Source organism: Nematolebias whitei, chromosome 15, assembly GCF_014905685.2.
Source record: "Nematolebias whitei isolate Nwh7 chromosome 15, NemWhi1, whole genome shotgun sequence".
Taxonomy (NCBI): domain Eukaryota; kingdom Metazoa; phylum Chordata; class Actinopteri; order Cyprinodontiformes; family Rivulidae; genus Nematolebias; species Nematolebias whitei.
In genome coordinates, this window is record NC_056512.1 from 3,703,173 (window position 1) to 3,719,978 (window position 16,806).

Here is a 16,806-nt window from a genome sequence, read left to right on the forward strand (position 1 = left end):
GAGACTAACCTGTGGAAATAAAGGTTGAATGAAAGTTAATAAGTGTTCTCACTTGTTTCACTATCAGTTTGCTAAAAGTGAACTAATTGTAATTGTGTTGTATTAAAAGTCAGCCTCAGCAGCTCAGCGGGTGGATAAATACAAGACAATGTAAGTAAACCGCTGTAATTTCAGGATGGAACATATTTATTCACTTTCTTTAAAATTTCCGACAGTCTGTGAACATCTCATCATCATGACCCGGATGTAGTCAGTCCGCCTTTAAAAGCCAGAGGTTCTTCTTCCGTCTTCCTCTTTCCCTGCCGCAGCGATGTCTAAGAGAGGTAACGAAGTCCCGTCAAATATCCGCACTCATCTGCTGCTTGTAACACCTGCTGGTCGTTGAGATGTCATTTATTGTGGCAAAATAATAAATCTGACACGTTTCAATGATTAGTTGTAAATTTATTCGACTGATTCACGATGGGGCATTTTAGCGTTTCATTGAACCGAGGCCATGTTTGTGTGTGTCGGCTTCATGCTGGCTGGAGCAAATTAAAAGTTGTGCGGAGTGATTTGGGACAGGTTAAAACACTTAAAGTAAACCTTTCGTAAAGTGAACTTTAGTTAAAGTAGCGTCTCTGCTGTGTGGAAGAGAACGAGTTGGCTAAAGCTAGCTAACGATGCTAATCAGCCAAGTACACCTGAGGTGGGCCGGTCCTGTGGAGGAGTGATGACTTGCTGCTTCACTAATTAAATTAGTGTGTTTCATGGGACGTGTTCTGTAGATGACGACATGTTGGGTCAGATGTGTTCATGACAGGACCCGGTTGGGTTCTGCAGCATCGGTTCTCAGCTCGTCTGGTGTAGGTGGACCAGTGGACCACATGCAAGACTAGGTCTGTTTGGACCAGTGGACCACATGCAAGACTAGGTCTGTTTGGACCAGTGGACCACATGCAAGACTAGGTTTGTTTTAATTGAACTAGTTCTGTCCATGTGGTGCATGCATGCTGCAACCACTGGCTTAAAGCTACATCTGTAGTTGGCACCTTTCCACATCCACGAAGCTAATCTGAATATTCTGTAGAGATTAGTCGAGCTTTAGATGTCATTTAGACTTGGAGACAGTGAGCGTCCAGTGTCGCGCCCAGACTCGAGTCGTGTTGCTGTGTACTGGTGGAATCAAACCTCTGACTCTGTGACAGCGGCTCTAACCACCACAGCTGCCCATTAACAGGACTGATTGAACCAGTCTGATGGCAAGTTAAGTTTCCATACAGGGCCAGAGTTGGAGTCATCTGTCAAATGTTTTCTTCTTCCAGGACGTGGTGGTTCGTCTGGAGCAAAGTTCCGCATTTCACTGGGTCTCCCCGTGGGGGCGGTCATCAACTGTGCCGACAACACAGGTACGTACGCCTTGGTACTGAACGTCCAGAACCTGTGGCCTATGCTCATGTTTGGTGTGCTGCCACCAGATCCTGCTGCACTCGGTAAAGTACAAACAGCAGGCGTGCAGACAAAAATCTCTTTTTTTAAAGAATCTAGATTCTCAGTCTAAGCGATTCTGAATTGATTCTAAAGGCCCATAAAGATTTTAAAATGTTTTTATTTTTTCCACTCCTACACCCGAGCGTACTGCATATTGCATTATGTGTCCGCTGGGCCACCGTAGAATTGAGCCGTGTAGGCCACCGTACAACAAGCTAGTTATCCAGCTCCCTTTATCTGAATGGAGCCTGTTAGCATGGAGGAGGGGGACGGCACGATTCATCCCGCTGCTTCGTCTTTAAAAATCATTTCAGATCCTACAATGTTCCGGTGGAAGACTGCGCTTAACAAGAGCACGGTTGTTTACAAGAAGTGTAAAATAAAATTGTACAGTATTTTGGAAATGCAACAAAATGTGCAGAAGATGAAAGCAAAGCAGCCGACCAGTGAACTCTGCAACAAACTTCCAGCTGATTCTCCAAAGTCTGAAGAGTTCCCTCCATCTCCTGCTGCATCACAAAGATTTATGATCAGACAGCTCAGTGAAGGTGAGGGGGGGGTTAGGTTTATTGTTAATACGCTGGACCCAAAGTAAGTTATTCCTTCATGTAGATTTTAATTTGTTTGCGATAAAGCAGCTCCACGTCACCATGAAACGACGAATGGGAGCAGCTCTGATGCACATCAAAGGTAACTGTTATTTCTTATACTAAAACTTAGACAAGTTATACAACAAACTTAATGTAATTTGTCTTTTTAACAGGTAGAAGAGGACAGATGAGACACATCACCTGGAGCCAGTTCTAAATGATTCAGTTTACGGTTTATAAATTATAGTTCAGAAGAGATTAGTCAGGTTTGCACAGGTTTTGAAATTTTGTTAAATATTTACTAAATATGAATCAATATGGTTAAGACTGAAGTCTGTATATTATTTTGAGTTAAAGGTTAATCTACTGGTAGGTTGAAGTCTGTTTACTTTTGTATTTATATATTTTGAATTATTTGTCTGTGATGGACTGGAGACCTGTCCAGGTGTCCCCACCTCTCCCATAGTGATGGCTGATATGGGCACCAGTGACCCCCATGAGCCGTAAAGGATGAAGTGGGTGAAGATGATGGATGAATGAATTATTTGTTCTTAGATTTTTAATTTATTATTGTTATTGTTTTTGTTTTACTTTTTTAAATCTGCTAAGCTAACGTAATACTGGTAGTTAAAGTTACAGAATGTTGTGCTCACCTATAGTTGTTCCTATTTTTGGTATAAATATAAACTGATGTAAAAAAGATTTGATACAGTAAAGAACGTAAAAGTGTTGTTTTAAATAAATGTATTTGTTTACATTGTTGTTTATTCTTTTCAGCTTGTCGGTTACATAATTGAAACAAAATTTATAAACATTTCAATATAAAAATTGTTTCTGAATCAAAAAATCTATTTTGAATCGTGACACCAAAAATCTAATGGGCAGACACAAAGATTCGCACTGACGTGATCTTCTGTTCAACTGTTCTCACCGGACTTTCCACGTCTTGTTCTCCTCAACGCTAACTCCAAACAGTAGCATTTTTCTTGAGTCTGGGATTCAGGGTAGATCATGGACCCGAGCTCTGCTGATGAGCTGCTTTTTGGACCCGCAGGTGCCAAGAACCTGTACATAATCTCTGTGAAGGGCATCAAGGGTCGCCTGAACCGCCTGCCAGCTGCAGGAGTGGGGGACATGGTCATGGCCACGGTCAAAAAAGGCAAACCAGAGCTCCGGAAGAAGGGTGAGTACAAAACTGAACTGAGAAGCAAATACCTCGTAACTCTGAACCACTCGTTGTTATTGGGTTCCTTCTAGTTATTGTAGAGTCTTAAGTCCTTATTCAGTGACGGTTCTGAAACGTGGAATTTGGCATTTTGGTCCGAGTGGATGTGTGAAGTTAGTTTTGTTTTGTCAGCAAAGGAAAAATTTGGAAGACAGTGGTGAGACCAGCTCTGTTGTCTGGTCTGGAGACGGAGACATGGACAAAAAGACAGGAGACAGAACTGGAAGAGTCAGAAATGAAGATGTTGAGGTTCTCCTTAGGAGAGACAAGGATGGAGAAGATCAGGAATGAGATGATCAGAGGTACAGCACAGGTTGAACACCTGGGAGGTAAAGTTAGAGAGGACATACTGAGATGTTTGGACATGTCCAGAGGAGGGACAGTGGTTTGGACATGTCCAGAGGAGGGACAGTGGGTATATTGGTAGAAGGGTGTTAGGAATGCAGCTGCAGGAAAAAGACGAGGAGATACATGGATGCAGTTATGCCACTTTTGCACGGCTCCTACTCCGCCCGGCTCAGATCAGCCTGACTTGCGCCACGCTTCAGGACCAGTTCTGGAGGCGTGTCCAGAATCCTGCTAATGAACTTTATTTCATCGAGTGAGAGTTCTGCAGTGAGTTGAACTCAAAGCAGTCTGCTCCTCAGATAATGTTAAATTATTATTTTATATATGAACGTTTCTGTTCAGTGCACTGAGACGACTTCTGTTGTGACTTGGCGTTATATAAATAAACTGAATTAAATCTGATGAAGCAGATTCTACAAAAACATTTGTATTTAAAATTCTGTATTTTTCTTCATCATTTGATGTATTTGCACTCATTTTTCATATGTGGTTTTGTTTCTTGTGTACTGATTTTATTTTAGTGATTTTAAGTGTAATTCTTGTTTTGTGATTTGTTCATCTGTGGGTTAGAATAAAGTTTAACCAAAGTCTCTTCTTTAAACATGTTGGTAGAAATATTCCTGAGATCCAGTAATTTTCTTTTCATGATTTTTCAGCAGTTAACTTTAATTAGCAGATTATTTAATAAAGTCAAAGCAAACACAAGATTTAATGATAAAGCTGGCACCGTTTATTTATTTTTATTCTTCACCGATTAAAAAAAAAAACATTATTCTTTATACACAAAGTTTGTTTTCTCAGTCATCCAGGTATATAACAACAAAAAAGGTTGAATCATGTCATCTGGACTTCGTTTTTTTGATAAAAAGAAACATTTCGCCCCTCATCCAAGAGGCTTCGTCAGTCTGAGGCCTAGCCATCTGGTATTACCCAGAAGCCACCCTGACTCTTGTGTTTCAAGCGAAACGTTTCTTTTTAACAAAAAAACGAAGTCCAGATGACATGATTCAACCTTTTTTGTTGTTATATACCAGGATGACTGAGAAAACAAACTTTGTGTTTTTGAAACCATTAGTGAAAAGGCCAGACTTCAGGGGTATCTGAGGCAGGCTTGAAACACAAGAGTCAGGGTGGCTTCTGGGTAATACCAGATGGCTAGGCCTCAGACTGACGAAGCCTCTTGGATGAGGGGCGAAACGTTTCTTTTTAACAAAAAAACGAAGTCCAGATGACATGATTCAACCTTTTTTGTTATTATTCTTTATACATAAAATGTAAAAAAAAAAAAAAAAGTTTCCCAGACTCCCGGTCCTCCGCCTGCCAGGGCTCGAATCCGGCCTTTGTGAGCACGCGAGGCCGGGGCTCGGGGTCCGACCTGTGGAAGCACGCGAGGCCGGGGCTCGGGGTCCGGCCTCGCGTGCTTCCACAGGTCGGCAGCTCGTATGATCCTCCGCGGTGACTCCGCTCGCTCCAATGTTGTCGTTGATCACCAAACACAAACGCCTGGACTTCAGCATTAAACACGGTGGTGTCATTATTGTTTTTAAAATCTTAAAAATAGATCCAGCTGCTGCTCCACGTTCCAAGAATATGCAAATGGCAGATCGGTGAAAAGTGTCTGAGATCCAGTGACTCCTCCCCCTGACCAATCAGAGTCCTGCATTCACGGTTCTGTCCAAACTCAGCTCACATGGTCCCACCAGAGAAGCAGGGACAAAAACAGGTCCAGAATCAGCTAAAAAGTACTGTGGAATGGCGATTTTTCCATGGAGGGCTGAGAACATTCAGGGGCTGAGCAGGAGCAGTGCAAAAGAAGCATCAGAGGTCACAGCAGCTCCGTTCTGGCGTAGATCAACTGCGAGATTAAAAATCTATTCCATGAGTCGTAGCTCAGAAAGCAGTGTCCACCGCATGTTGGTAGAAATATGTCGTCTGTTGCACGTGTGCATGTGGTTGAACACAAAGCCTCAGTGGGAGAGGTTTACATGATCAGTGGGCGGGCAGCCACAAAGCTCCACTCAGAGGTGGGGGGTCACTGGTGTTGTGTAAATGATCAGCAGAGGGACAGGATTCACTCCAGACTCACCGTGTAAACGGCTCCTGATGAGACTGAGCTGAACACACTGCTCAGACTGAAGAAGTCTCTTGGATGAAAGACGAAACGTTTCTACATTTTGTTGAATCTGTCCAGAGGACCAGACTTCACTTAGATTTGTGTACCTGGATTATTGAGCCTCAGGATACTTGTACTACTATTCCTACTAGTTGGTTTGTACTTGTCACGGGCGTTGGGGTTCAGGTCACCCGTGATAATCGAGGGACTACTGTACTCCACATGAGCAGATGGTCAGCAGCAGTAATGTTTTCCAGGATCGTCGGTACTTGAAGACCACGAAGGTTTGAACAGATTCTTTTTCCCACATTGGCTTCTTTGTGTACAGGGTCCTTTGCATTTTTTTTGTGTTTTAGTACAAAGTTGCCTCCGATGTTCAAACTAAATTTACAAAACAATTTTACTTGGGCACAAAAACGGTCCCAACATTGAGTGGGAAAGTGTAATGAAGAGCTGCTGTGGGACCCTGGTGGTGGCCTGAGCACGAACGTCTCTTCATTTCAATGTCGGTGCCGTCAGTTTGGTCGGCAGCCACTCGAGGTGATGAACGTTCCACGTGCAGTTTCAAGTCTCAGAGCTGAGGAGCAAACTGGTTTTGGAGGACCAGCCTGTTTGGGTTTTGTTCCTACAAGAAGTGTGAATGCTCTGGCAGAAGTCTGGATCCCTGGAAGTTGATCTCTAACGTTCGTTCCTCTCCACAGTTCATCCTGCAGTGGTCATACGGCAGCGGAAGTCGTACCGGCGAAAAGATGGCGTGTTTCTCTACTTTGAGGACAATGCAGGCGTCATAGTGAACAACAAAGGAGAGATGAAAGGTTGGCTTTATTTTTAATTCAAACTGTAACGTCTTGATTGAATCGTCAGTCTTCCAAACGCTGCTGGTAAGTGTCCCTTCTAAAAGCACTCGCCTCGTCTGTTCTGTGGCTCGGCGAGTTGTCGTCGAAGGGAATATGGACTTCATCACTGTGGGTGAGACGGCAGTGAATCTGTGACTGACTGATCTCAATCAGGGATGAGACACTGAAGCATGTTGCCTGTTTAGTTCCTCCTGCAGACGTGAACCCCTGCAGTAACATCTGTATCTGTTCTGCAGGTTCAGCCATCACAGGCCCCGTAGCTAAAGAATGTGCTGACCTGTGGCCCAGGATCGCCTCCAACGCTGGCAGCATAGCCTGAGTGATCTGTGTTTTTCAATAAAAGTCTTCAACCACACGTCCTCTGGCTTCACTTCATCTGCACAGACATTGGGGGGGGGGGGGGGGGTAAAGTGTTCACTAGTGAACAAAAGCAGCATTTCTCCTGGATTTACTTTAATTCCACACATTTAAAACATGATTCTCACCAAGTTTGTGTAAATTCATCTGTGGGTTTTAGAGACATTTGAACTTTAATACACTTTAATCCAGAGCGTCAGGTCGACACTATTTGTCTTTATAGAGAAATAAAAGTCAGCACTGGACATTTTTACTTGTGTTCAACACGACTCATCTAAATGATATCCTGATGCAAAAAGACTGGTTCATCCCAAAGATCCAGTCCCCCGGCACAAACAGAGTAATGTGTATGTTGTTCAGTGTCAGGAGGGTGATCAGTCTTACATCGGGGAAACAAAACAGCCACTGGCCAAAAGGATGGACCAGCACAGAAGATCAACATCATCAGGCCAGGACTCTGCGGTCTACACTCATCTCCAGGCCAGAGGTCACTCTTTCAGGGATGAAGATGTTCACATCCTTGATAGAGAGGAACGATGGTTTGAGAGAGGAGTAAAGGAGGCCATCTTTGTGAAAAGAAATCGTCCATCATTAAACAGGGGCGGAGCCTCCAGGTTCAACTGTCCCCCTCTTACAATGCTGTGATTGCTAGTATCACTCAGCCCTCTGTGAACAGTAAACAGCCATCAGGTGCTAATGATCCATTGTTAGGCTGATGGTCCTTGAGCATGTGATCAGCTGGTTCTGGTTGTCAGCAGCAAACTGGTTGATCCACTCTGAGAAGGTGCTATTTAAGAGACTGAGCTGAATACAGCACCTCAGACTGAGGAAGTCTCTCGGATGAAAGACGAAACGTTTCTACATTTTTTTTTTGTTTTTTTGAATGTCCAGAGGACCAGATTGAATTTTTTTAGATCCTCTAAATGATGTGTATCAGCTGCAGCTCAGTCAGGGAGTGCAGCAACGTGTCCGCTCATTAAAACCTGGCGCGGGTCCGGTAGGTGCTCATCCTGGAACTAGAACTGTTTTTTGAGAGTTCACCACTGTGCATGTCAGTACTTCTGTTCAGAATAAAGGGCCGCTGCATGTAAACGCTCGTGATCAGATTGGGCCATGTAAACGATACATTTGAATTATTTAATTTGAAAACATTTCAGTCTGGTCAAAGAATGTTGCGCATGTAAACAGCTGAACATGCAGGTGGAGCACAAAGTTAAATAATGTCATCTGGACCAGTTTGACGGAGAAATGTTTCGTCTTCTACCTAGAAGACTTCATCACTCTGCGGCCTGTCAACCACATCTGGCACAGTCTTGGGGATGGAAGACAAAATGGTGCTCTCAAACAAACTGGTCCAGATGACATGATTTAGGGTGTTCACACCTGATGGTATCAGACTCGGTTCGATAGAGGATCAAATTTGAGTACATTTGTTTACATTTCAACGGTTTGCATTCACACTGAGCTGAGCCAACCTGTTCACCCCCTCATGAGATGGTGCTGCACCAACAACTACGAAGGAAACAACTGAAGAAGACACTTCTTCTGTAAATAAAACCATTTAATGGTTTTAGGATTTCTGTTTGAAACAAGGGTGTCAGAAGCACCCGTAATGTGGGGGGGACACAATGATGTGTGTGGGTGTGCGCACAAAGAAGTGTTCACTAATGTACAAAAAAAGCAACATTTCTCCTGGATTTCCTTTAATTCCACACATTAAAATCATGTTTCTCACCAAGTTTGTGTAAATTCAGCTGTGGGTTTTAAAGTAATTTTAACTTTAATACACTTTAACACAGAGCGTCAGGTCGACACTATTTGTCTTTATAGAGAAATAAAAATCATCACCACTGGACATTTGTACTTGTGTTCAACACTCATCTAAATGATGTTTGTCATGAAGCTTGAGGACAATAAAGTGGGGGTTTAAAGACATTTCAACTTTAATGCACCTGAACACACCACGTCTCTCACACCTGCAGCGTCTCACAGCGTCACAGTTACTGCTGAGAGAACATGCTACAGACGTAGCGCTGCACTCGAGCATCCTCCTAACGTGAAGATATGTTGATGATCAACCCCCTGGTCAACAAATGCCCACACTAAGCTGCTAAACTGGCGAGTGAGCAACACAGAAGTGTCTCCATCTCCTCCACCTGTGTGCGTTTTCTACTGAAGCAGGAGACTCAGCAGCTGCACAGTTTCTGCTGTGTTAGAGTTGGAGGTAACCTGGAAAACCTGGAGTGGAGTTTTATTAGACTGAGAATTCTCCTATTAATCAAGTGGAATGGATTTGTTCACGAAGAAAGAGAAACTGCGCTGCCTGAACTAATGTTTCATAGTAAAAGTGGGGGGGTCCAAATGAACGTTTTTTAATGTGGGGGGGGACTTGTCCCCTTCACATATAATGGTTGCAACGCCTGTGGTTTGAAATGTGCGTTTGTTTGCCCTGCGCTGTAGTCCACTTCCTGCTTTTGAAGCGGTGCATTCTAGAGTTTACTTCAACCGGACGGAGACCTAGGTATTTAGGTGGACCAGAATGAACTTTTTTGGTTCACATCAGTTTGCACATTCACACCTCCCCAAATGAACCGTACTTTCTAGGCAAGCGAACTAGAGTGTGATTGAAGTGGACTAAAAGGGCTGGTGCGAACGCACCCTTAACTTTTTTTGTTGTGACCCAGTACCAATTGATCCACAACCTGGTACTGGTCGGTGGCCCAATAATTGGGTACCTTTGGCCACCGGAACCCATCAAAGTAAGGTGCAGGGGTTTTTAGGGTCTTGAAACATGGGGGGCTTTAGCCCAGACCCCTTTTTCATCCTCTTCCTTATTAAAAACGTGCCCCTTCTAGTCTGTATTTATCAATTTTTCAGACTACTATTATTATATTTTGTTTAGTCACAACTAATTTCAGTCAGCAGTGGAAAATAATATTTATAATCCAGGCTGGGAATGTGGTGCCATCCCAGGCCACCACCACCCGATTAACACAAACCACCAAGACTGAGTAAAAATGAGTGCACTTTGACCCCACGTGTGTACTTGTCTAGCAACGTGGTGACCACTGGTGTCAGAAGCATTTGTAATGTGGGGAGGGGGAACATACTCGTGGGGGGTCTGGGGGTCCTCCCCTAGAAAATTTTGAATGAAGTAGATGCCATTTCCTGCATTCTGGTGTATTTTAACAGGTTGTTGAACATCTAGTTTTACCTACACAAGTAACACTTGATTCAATAAGTTCTCGACCTCTCTAAGAGACTTTAAACACCTGCTAAGTTCATGGCAAAAATCAATGCAGACATGTTCCTGTTTTTAGTATTTTATATCGCTTTATAATGTAGCTGATTTTATTTTGTTTTTTAATATAATTTATTCCATTTACTTCTCATTTTACCGGTATATGCTTTTTATGATTGTCTACTGTTGTCATCTGTGTTCTCTGTTTAAAACGGGTCTCACGACTACCGGAAGTAGCGTCTCCTGGTGCTGGGTCACTTCCTGTTATTGCGAGTCTATGCCAGTGCCAGGCTTTTCTTTCGCTGATGTGGAGGAAATCACAGCGGTGAATTCTTGAACCAATAAACTTGAGAAAGGATAAAAGTTCTTCCATGAAGAAAATATCCACAGCTATCAAGGTAAGAAAAGACGTAGCTTAGCGAGCTAACCGTTAGCTACAACATATGAAGTACATAAACATCGTAATAAAGCCTAATTTAGTGTGCTAAATTATTTGGAGTATTTGAGACAGACGTGGTATAAACTTTTAACTGATAATTTAACATTCTGATATGTGTTTGTTATTACAGTTTGTGAAAGAAAACGTACTAGATGTTAGTTATGAGATGCTATGATGCTTGAAGTTCAAATTGTGCTTCTGCATAACTGCAGGTCAAAGATTGTCGAGGGACAGGGAGTTGTCAGAGCTAGACGCTTTATTTATGACAGCTGAAGAACTTTGACGTACGATGGACAACTTCTGTACCGAGAGCTCACAGTAACATCTTCCTGCTCACTGGTTACTGTCTGTGGAAGCAGCATAGTCTGTTTTGTTCTGCTGCTGTTTCAGCTCATCTTCAAACTACAATCTGTTACTTGTTTAAAGCTAAATATGTTACAACAAGTATTATATGTATGTGCTAAAAACAGTTATCTGTTTTAGATCTCACTGGGTGACAGCAGGAGAAAAACTACGTCAGCTGGAGTCCCAACCACTTATCGCTCGTCCTAGATGGTCTCTAAACTTTGGAGCTGGTACCATCCAGATGTGGTCCTGTGCCACAGGGCTCAGATGTTTTACCAGTGCCCACCTGAGAAGTCCTGCGTAGCATCATTCTGCTCCACATGGCTCCACACTTCCTGCTCTTCCTCCGATGCTGCAGTCTTCCCAACATGTGTTTTGTGTCCACACTTCACATCTTCAGTCTCTGCAAGTGTCACTGGAAACGTCTTCTCAGAGGCCAGAACCAGGAGCAGTCCAGATGTTCTGCAGGGGTGCAGCTTCTACAACCAAGGCTTACTGCTGTTTCCATGTTGCAGAAGAAGTGTGGAGTCTGCTGACGTGTTTTACTTCAACACCTTCATCCATGTGTTTATATCAACGCAGTCAGAATCATAAAATGTACAAATCACACTTTTGTTCCTTCATATTTTTAATATTCAGTCTCAAGCTGTGAATCACTGTAAATACTGTAAATAGTTGTTTCTCATGAAAAATACATAAATGTGCCAATTTATTTAAAATAGCATAATTTTGGGGAAAATATCTATAATCCACAATCATTTTGTAGTGTACAGTTATAAAATGCTAAATAGTTAAGTTTTTGTTGTTTTTACTAGATATTGTAAATTGCACTTGTTTTCCTTTCAATAAAACTGAATCAATCCACAAATTAAATAAAAACAGTACAGTTTGCTGCTCAAGTGTGTTTTAATTGAAGAATGATTAAAATAATTCAAAAGCTTTAAATAACTAATTACATAACAGTAGAACAATATGTAACAAGCTGGGTATGGATGTTATTTTTATTTTATAAATTTATTGAGGGCAGCACGGTGGCACAACTGGTAGAGCTGCTGCCTCTCAGCGAGCAGGTCCCTGGTTCAAATCCCGGTCCAGGGGCCTTTCTGGGTGGAGTTTGCATGTTCTCTCCGTGCATGCGTGGGTTTTCTCCGGGTACTCCGGTTTCCTCCCACAGACCAAAAACATGCATGTTAGACTGATTGGTAACTCTAAATTGTCCCTAGGTGTGAGTGAGAGAGTGAATGGTTGTTTGTCTCGTTTGTCTCTTTGTGTCCCTGTGATGGACTGGAGACCTGTCCAGGGTGTCCCTCGCACAGTGATTGCTGGACATGGGCACCAGCGACCCCCGTGACCCAAAATGGAATAAACGGGTAAAGAAAATGGATGGATGGAACTTACTGCAACACGACCTTAGGACTTTCATCCAAGGACATAATTTATACAGAAAAGACACTTGGGTTTGTTTACAAGTAAACAGGAGACTGTTCCAAGATGCAACATACATTTTATTAACACTAAGTTAAAAACATATTCTAATGGAGGCAATAATGATTCTTAAAATAAATATTCTTTCCAGTGTTCAGTCAACTAAAAGACAAAAGTTTGGTTCAAGGTAACAAGAGCAGAAATTCACCCACAAGCTGTGATGCACGAGACACGAGTGGAACAGAACCTACACGAGACTGGACTGCACCTTCAACCTGGAACATTGACATGTGAACTGCAGAATGCTTCCATCTCTTATTTTTTCAGCAATCTTTGATTATAATATTGAAACCACAACAGAGAACATAAAGATATCAACCAAACTCTTGTTGAGAAACCTGTAACCAAGAAAATATATAGGATATCTGATTTGAGTTAGTGTGTTTTTTGAAATTGGCCCTTAGTTGAAACAGGTTTTAATTTAGGCCCCTTTTTTAAGCGAGTTTGACACCCCTGTTCTGTATTATGCTTGTTTTCATAGGTTTGAACCAACTTTTTTTAGATAGAGCTCTACTCGGAACAATTATGCAGATTGGTAACTTAGATTTATGCTAGATTTTTTTTAGGTTGATGGATTTTAGGTTGATGGATTTGAGGTTGATGGATTAGTGGACAAAATGTAGCTATGGTTTAAGACATTTCTTCTAAAATGAACAGTGTGACACAGACATGTTTTAAAGGGAGAGGCTTAATGTTTAATGTTTCGATCAGTAACATAGAATTAAGGGGAGTTTAGGTTTTTACATTTGCCACACAGTAAACAGAAACACACTTCAATTGTCTGTGTTGTTGAGACTGTCTGAAAAAGGGTTCAAGGTGAGCACAAACTGCAGGTTGCCAGGTGCACTGTTGTGTTTCTGGGAGTTCTATTTCGTACAGGCTTTGCCCTTTAAGGCTGTCGCTCAGTGGGTTTATCCCGATATGCAAAGCATCGCACTGAAAAATTTAGTCCACGCCCACCTGCTGTGTGGGCCCCACCCTGTCCGTATAAATTACGTTAAGAGCGGGAAATCCGCTCCCATTTTTTCTTCAGCGAGCTAATAGCACTGTCAGAAGAACGAAGAAGGAAAGTTGTGTAGATGACCAACCTTTGTTAAGAATGCTTGGCCCGGCAGTCGACCTCCGGTCGTCCGGTGAGTTCTCCTCCCCGAGGAGAAGCTGACGAGCAGTCTTGTTTCAAGGTAAGCGCAGAGGAATATTTCTCAGTGACAGGTCACTACACACTGGACAACGCCATCTTGTAATTTTCCTCTTATCGCCGACCCTCGGAGCGAATCGGATGGTTCCTCCGGGACAGGCGGCGCTCAGCTGCAGCCCCCCGCTGCTCATTCCGTCCTGGAGAGCGTCGTGTCGGTGGAGGGGGGCTGAGTGAATGCTCACCCCATCCCACCTCGTTTCGTATCGGCGATCACACCGCTCACGGCCGACGGCGCCCTCAGGGGTTGCCCGGCGTAACCCAGGAGGCGGCTGACATGAAGGGACCTTTTTTACGTCCCACGCCTTTCCCGCCAGTTCGGATGATCCGGCGGGAAGGTTGTTTTTACTAGGTTCTATTCCGGCTCACCGTCTTGATCCATCTGGCCTCGTTTTCCCAACAGGACGTCATACGGGCGAGGCCACAGACGTTTTTTTCCTGGTAGATTGGGGGGCCGGTCTCCACAGTCCACACTCATCTCCAGAGAAGGGGTTCACCGAGCGGAAAGTCCCTCCGTGCCCCCTGGAGCCAAGGCCGACGGAGGCTTAATTGGAGCAAGATGTCGAGGTGGACCAGCGTCCCGTGCCTCCGGTTAGCGTAACCGAGACGGTGACACGGCTCTCCAACTGAGCTCACCAGCATGTGTTCCACACGACCGCTGCGAACAACACGTTACGCTGTTGGCGTACACGTTCAGAGGCGGGAAGAGATGGTGGCCCTCTGTCCTTCGGCTCACTCCGCTCTCGTAGCGGCTGCTTGCTAACGACGCTGTCGGCCCCTGCAGTACGCTCCGTCTACAGGGCAGCTGACGTCATCCCCAACCGGTGCGCCTCTTTTGCTGTCTGCCGCCCCGCATCGCAGCTGGAGAACGAGGTCCCAGAGGTTCTCCTGGCTCGTCGCTCCACCTTCCTCTCAGGAGAGCTGCAGAAGCTTTGTTGGAGGTCCTCTTTACATCAGTGAGAGATCATTTCAAGATGCTCCACGGCTGCACAACGCCTCCCCAGCTCTGCTACGCCAGCCCCTCCTGTCAGACGTCCCCGGCATCCGGAAGTTCATTTTTTTTCCCGGATTTCACCAACAGGGGGGCCTCCAGGACAACAAACAGAGCTCAAGGGAGGATAACCAGGTGTCGTCGGTTTGCTGGAGGTGTGTTGATGACACGATGTGAAATAAACATCATTTTATGATGAAGGGTCTTTTAGCCAGGCTGTCAGCATGGTTTATCTGACAAGCGGCCCCATCACACACACTCATCACGAATGAGCCTTTTAAGGTTGTTTTCATTCACTGTCAGCGGTGCCAATACGCGCTCCCGCGGCATGAAAGCACGCACGCAGCTCTCAGCATCCGCCGTTCACGTCAACGTTAACGTGAGTCCGCGGTACGAGCCCAGCAACGCATCTCGCTCTCGGCAGGAGCGACACACGTTTTTCATCGCAGTGGTGTCAAACGCGCGCTCCCGCGGCGTCAGCAGTTTCACAAGCCTCACAGCGGCTCCGCTCCTTCATCCTCGAAGAAGGTTTTCTGAATTAATACTGTAGCTCGTGGAATCACTCAAAAGTTCACGTGATTCGCAGCCAAGAATGAATGTGTTTCTGCAGACCGAGCCAGTGGTAACCTCGCCCCACCGATGCCGCGCGCTGCTTCCTGACCGCACCAGTGTCAACGCGCGCTCCCGCGGCAATCCTGGCTTAAGGCGTCACATGAATGAGGGCGCGCACAAACGACTCTTCAGGGCATGTCGGCTCATACGTGCACGCGCTTCCCGAACGTTTACACGGATCAGCTGCACACAACGTGAGCACAACACAGATGAGCTGCTTCCCGCAGCAAACGCACGTTTTGCATGCTCGGGGGCGCGCGTGTTTTCTTTCTCACTCAGCGCGCACCAGCTCACATCAGCATGCATGTGAGTTTCACAGCATAAATGCGTGCCCGCTTTATAACTTATAAACGGGTGGCAATGAGCGCGCGCTTCAGACGGATGGGCGAACCGTTTTCATCCGGGGATTCACGCTGCAGTTCAGCTCAAACCCCGATGTGGAGGAATTCTGTGACGTTTTCTGTCATTTCTGAACAGATCTCGTCCCCTCTCGCAGAAGTTCAGGAAATTCTGATTAAAATGTAGTTTCCAGAGTCTCAGAAGGAGAGGAAAACGCAAGGTCCCTCTCTCATCACTTCCTGGCCCCAACGAACTGGAAAGATGAGATTTATTCTAGATTGTCAATTTTTGAACTGTGAGAAACAACACTCCATTATGCGCCCGGGCCGCTCTAATTCTGCTTTATCTGGACACCTGCTGCTGCTGAACAGTTTGTACAGACAGGTGGCAGTAGTGCAACTCACGTGAACCGGTTGAGTGATATCAGCTGTTTTCCATCAGCAGACCTACGTCACACATGTCAGTTTTCACAGAGGCACACATTTATCAAGCTGTGGGGGCACTGTGGTTCTCCACACAGCAGCTCATTTAAATGTTTTTGGAGTGTCGCACGGGTTCTTTGAATGTGACTCAACACTGACCTTGAACTGCAGAATCATCAGGGTTTTTGATTCACACAGACAGCAGTGACTGTTGCATACATACTGGCAGGAGATGTATGCGCTCAACCCATGTGCCACATTGTGAGACAGATGTTGTGTGGGGCACACCCAATCTGCTCTCCATTGGAGTGGGGTACATCTCATGTATTCCAAACAAGGGGCGGATGTGATGTCCAAAGACGGTCTTTGCGGCACGAGGACTTGGGACCTTCCACCCAGAGCTATGGCTCAGACACGGCAGAAATCCTGCCAGCGCCTGTGGACGTGTAGCAACACGAGAGAACGCTCAATGTCAACTATATTATCGTTGACCCACGGGACGATCCACCGCTGGGTGGACGTGCCTGCTCACAGCCTGTGGTCGTAATGCTTTTTCACCTTCCTCTCTCCCTCTGGTATCACGGTTTTCTGAACCGAGCTCAGGAGGAGGGACTGACAGCTCCTCTGCCCCAAGTGCTTTAGTGTTTTACAGAATGAATATTGTTGTTTCATGGAACTCCGTTTTACTCACATCTGTCTGCATGCATTACAGTGTGATCTAAAAAAGTTAAATCTGGTCCTCTGGACATTCAAAAAAACAAAACAAAGCAAAACAAC

The 16,806-nt window shown here is 44.7% G+C and overlaps 1 protein-coding gene across 1 annotated transcript; it reads left to right on the plus strand.

The window, feature by feature from the left end:
- Positions 1–269: 269 nt before the first annotated feature.
- Positions 270–6,958, plus strand: rpl23 (ribosomal protein L23). The gene is made up of 5 exons (XM_037689353.1): positions 270–323; positions 1,305–1,388; positions 3,115–3,243; positions 6,448–6,561; positions 6,840–6,958. Exons 1-5 carry the CDS (start codon positions 311–313, stop codon positions 6,920–6,922), a joined length of 423 nt encoding a protein of 140 aa, XP_037545281.1. The 5' UTR covers positions 270–310; the 3' UTR covers positions 6,923–6,958.
- The last annotated feature ends 9,848 nt before the right edge of the window (positions 6,959–16,806 follow it).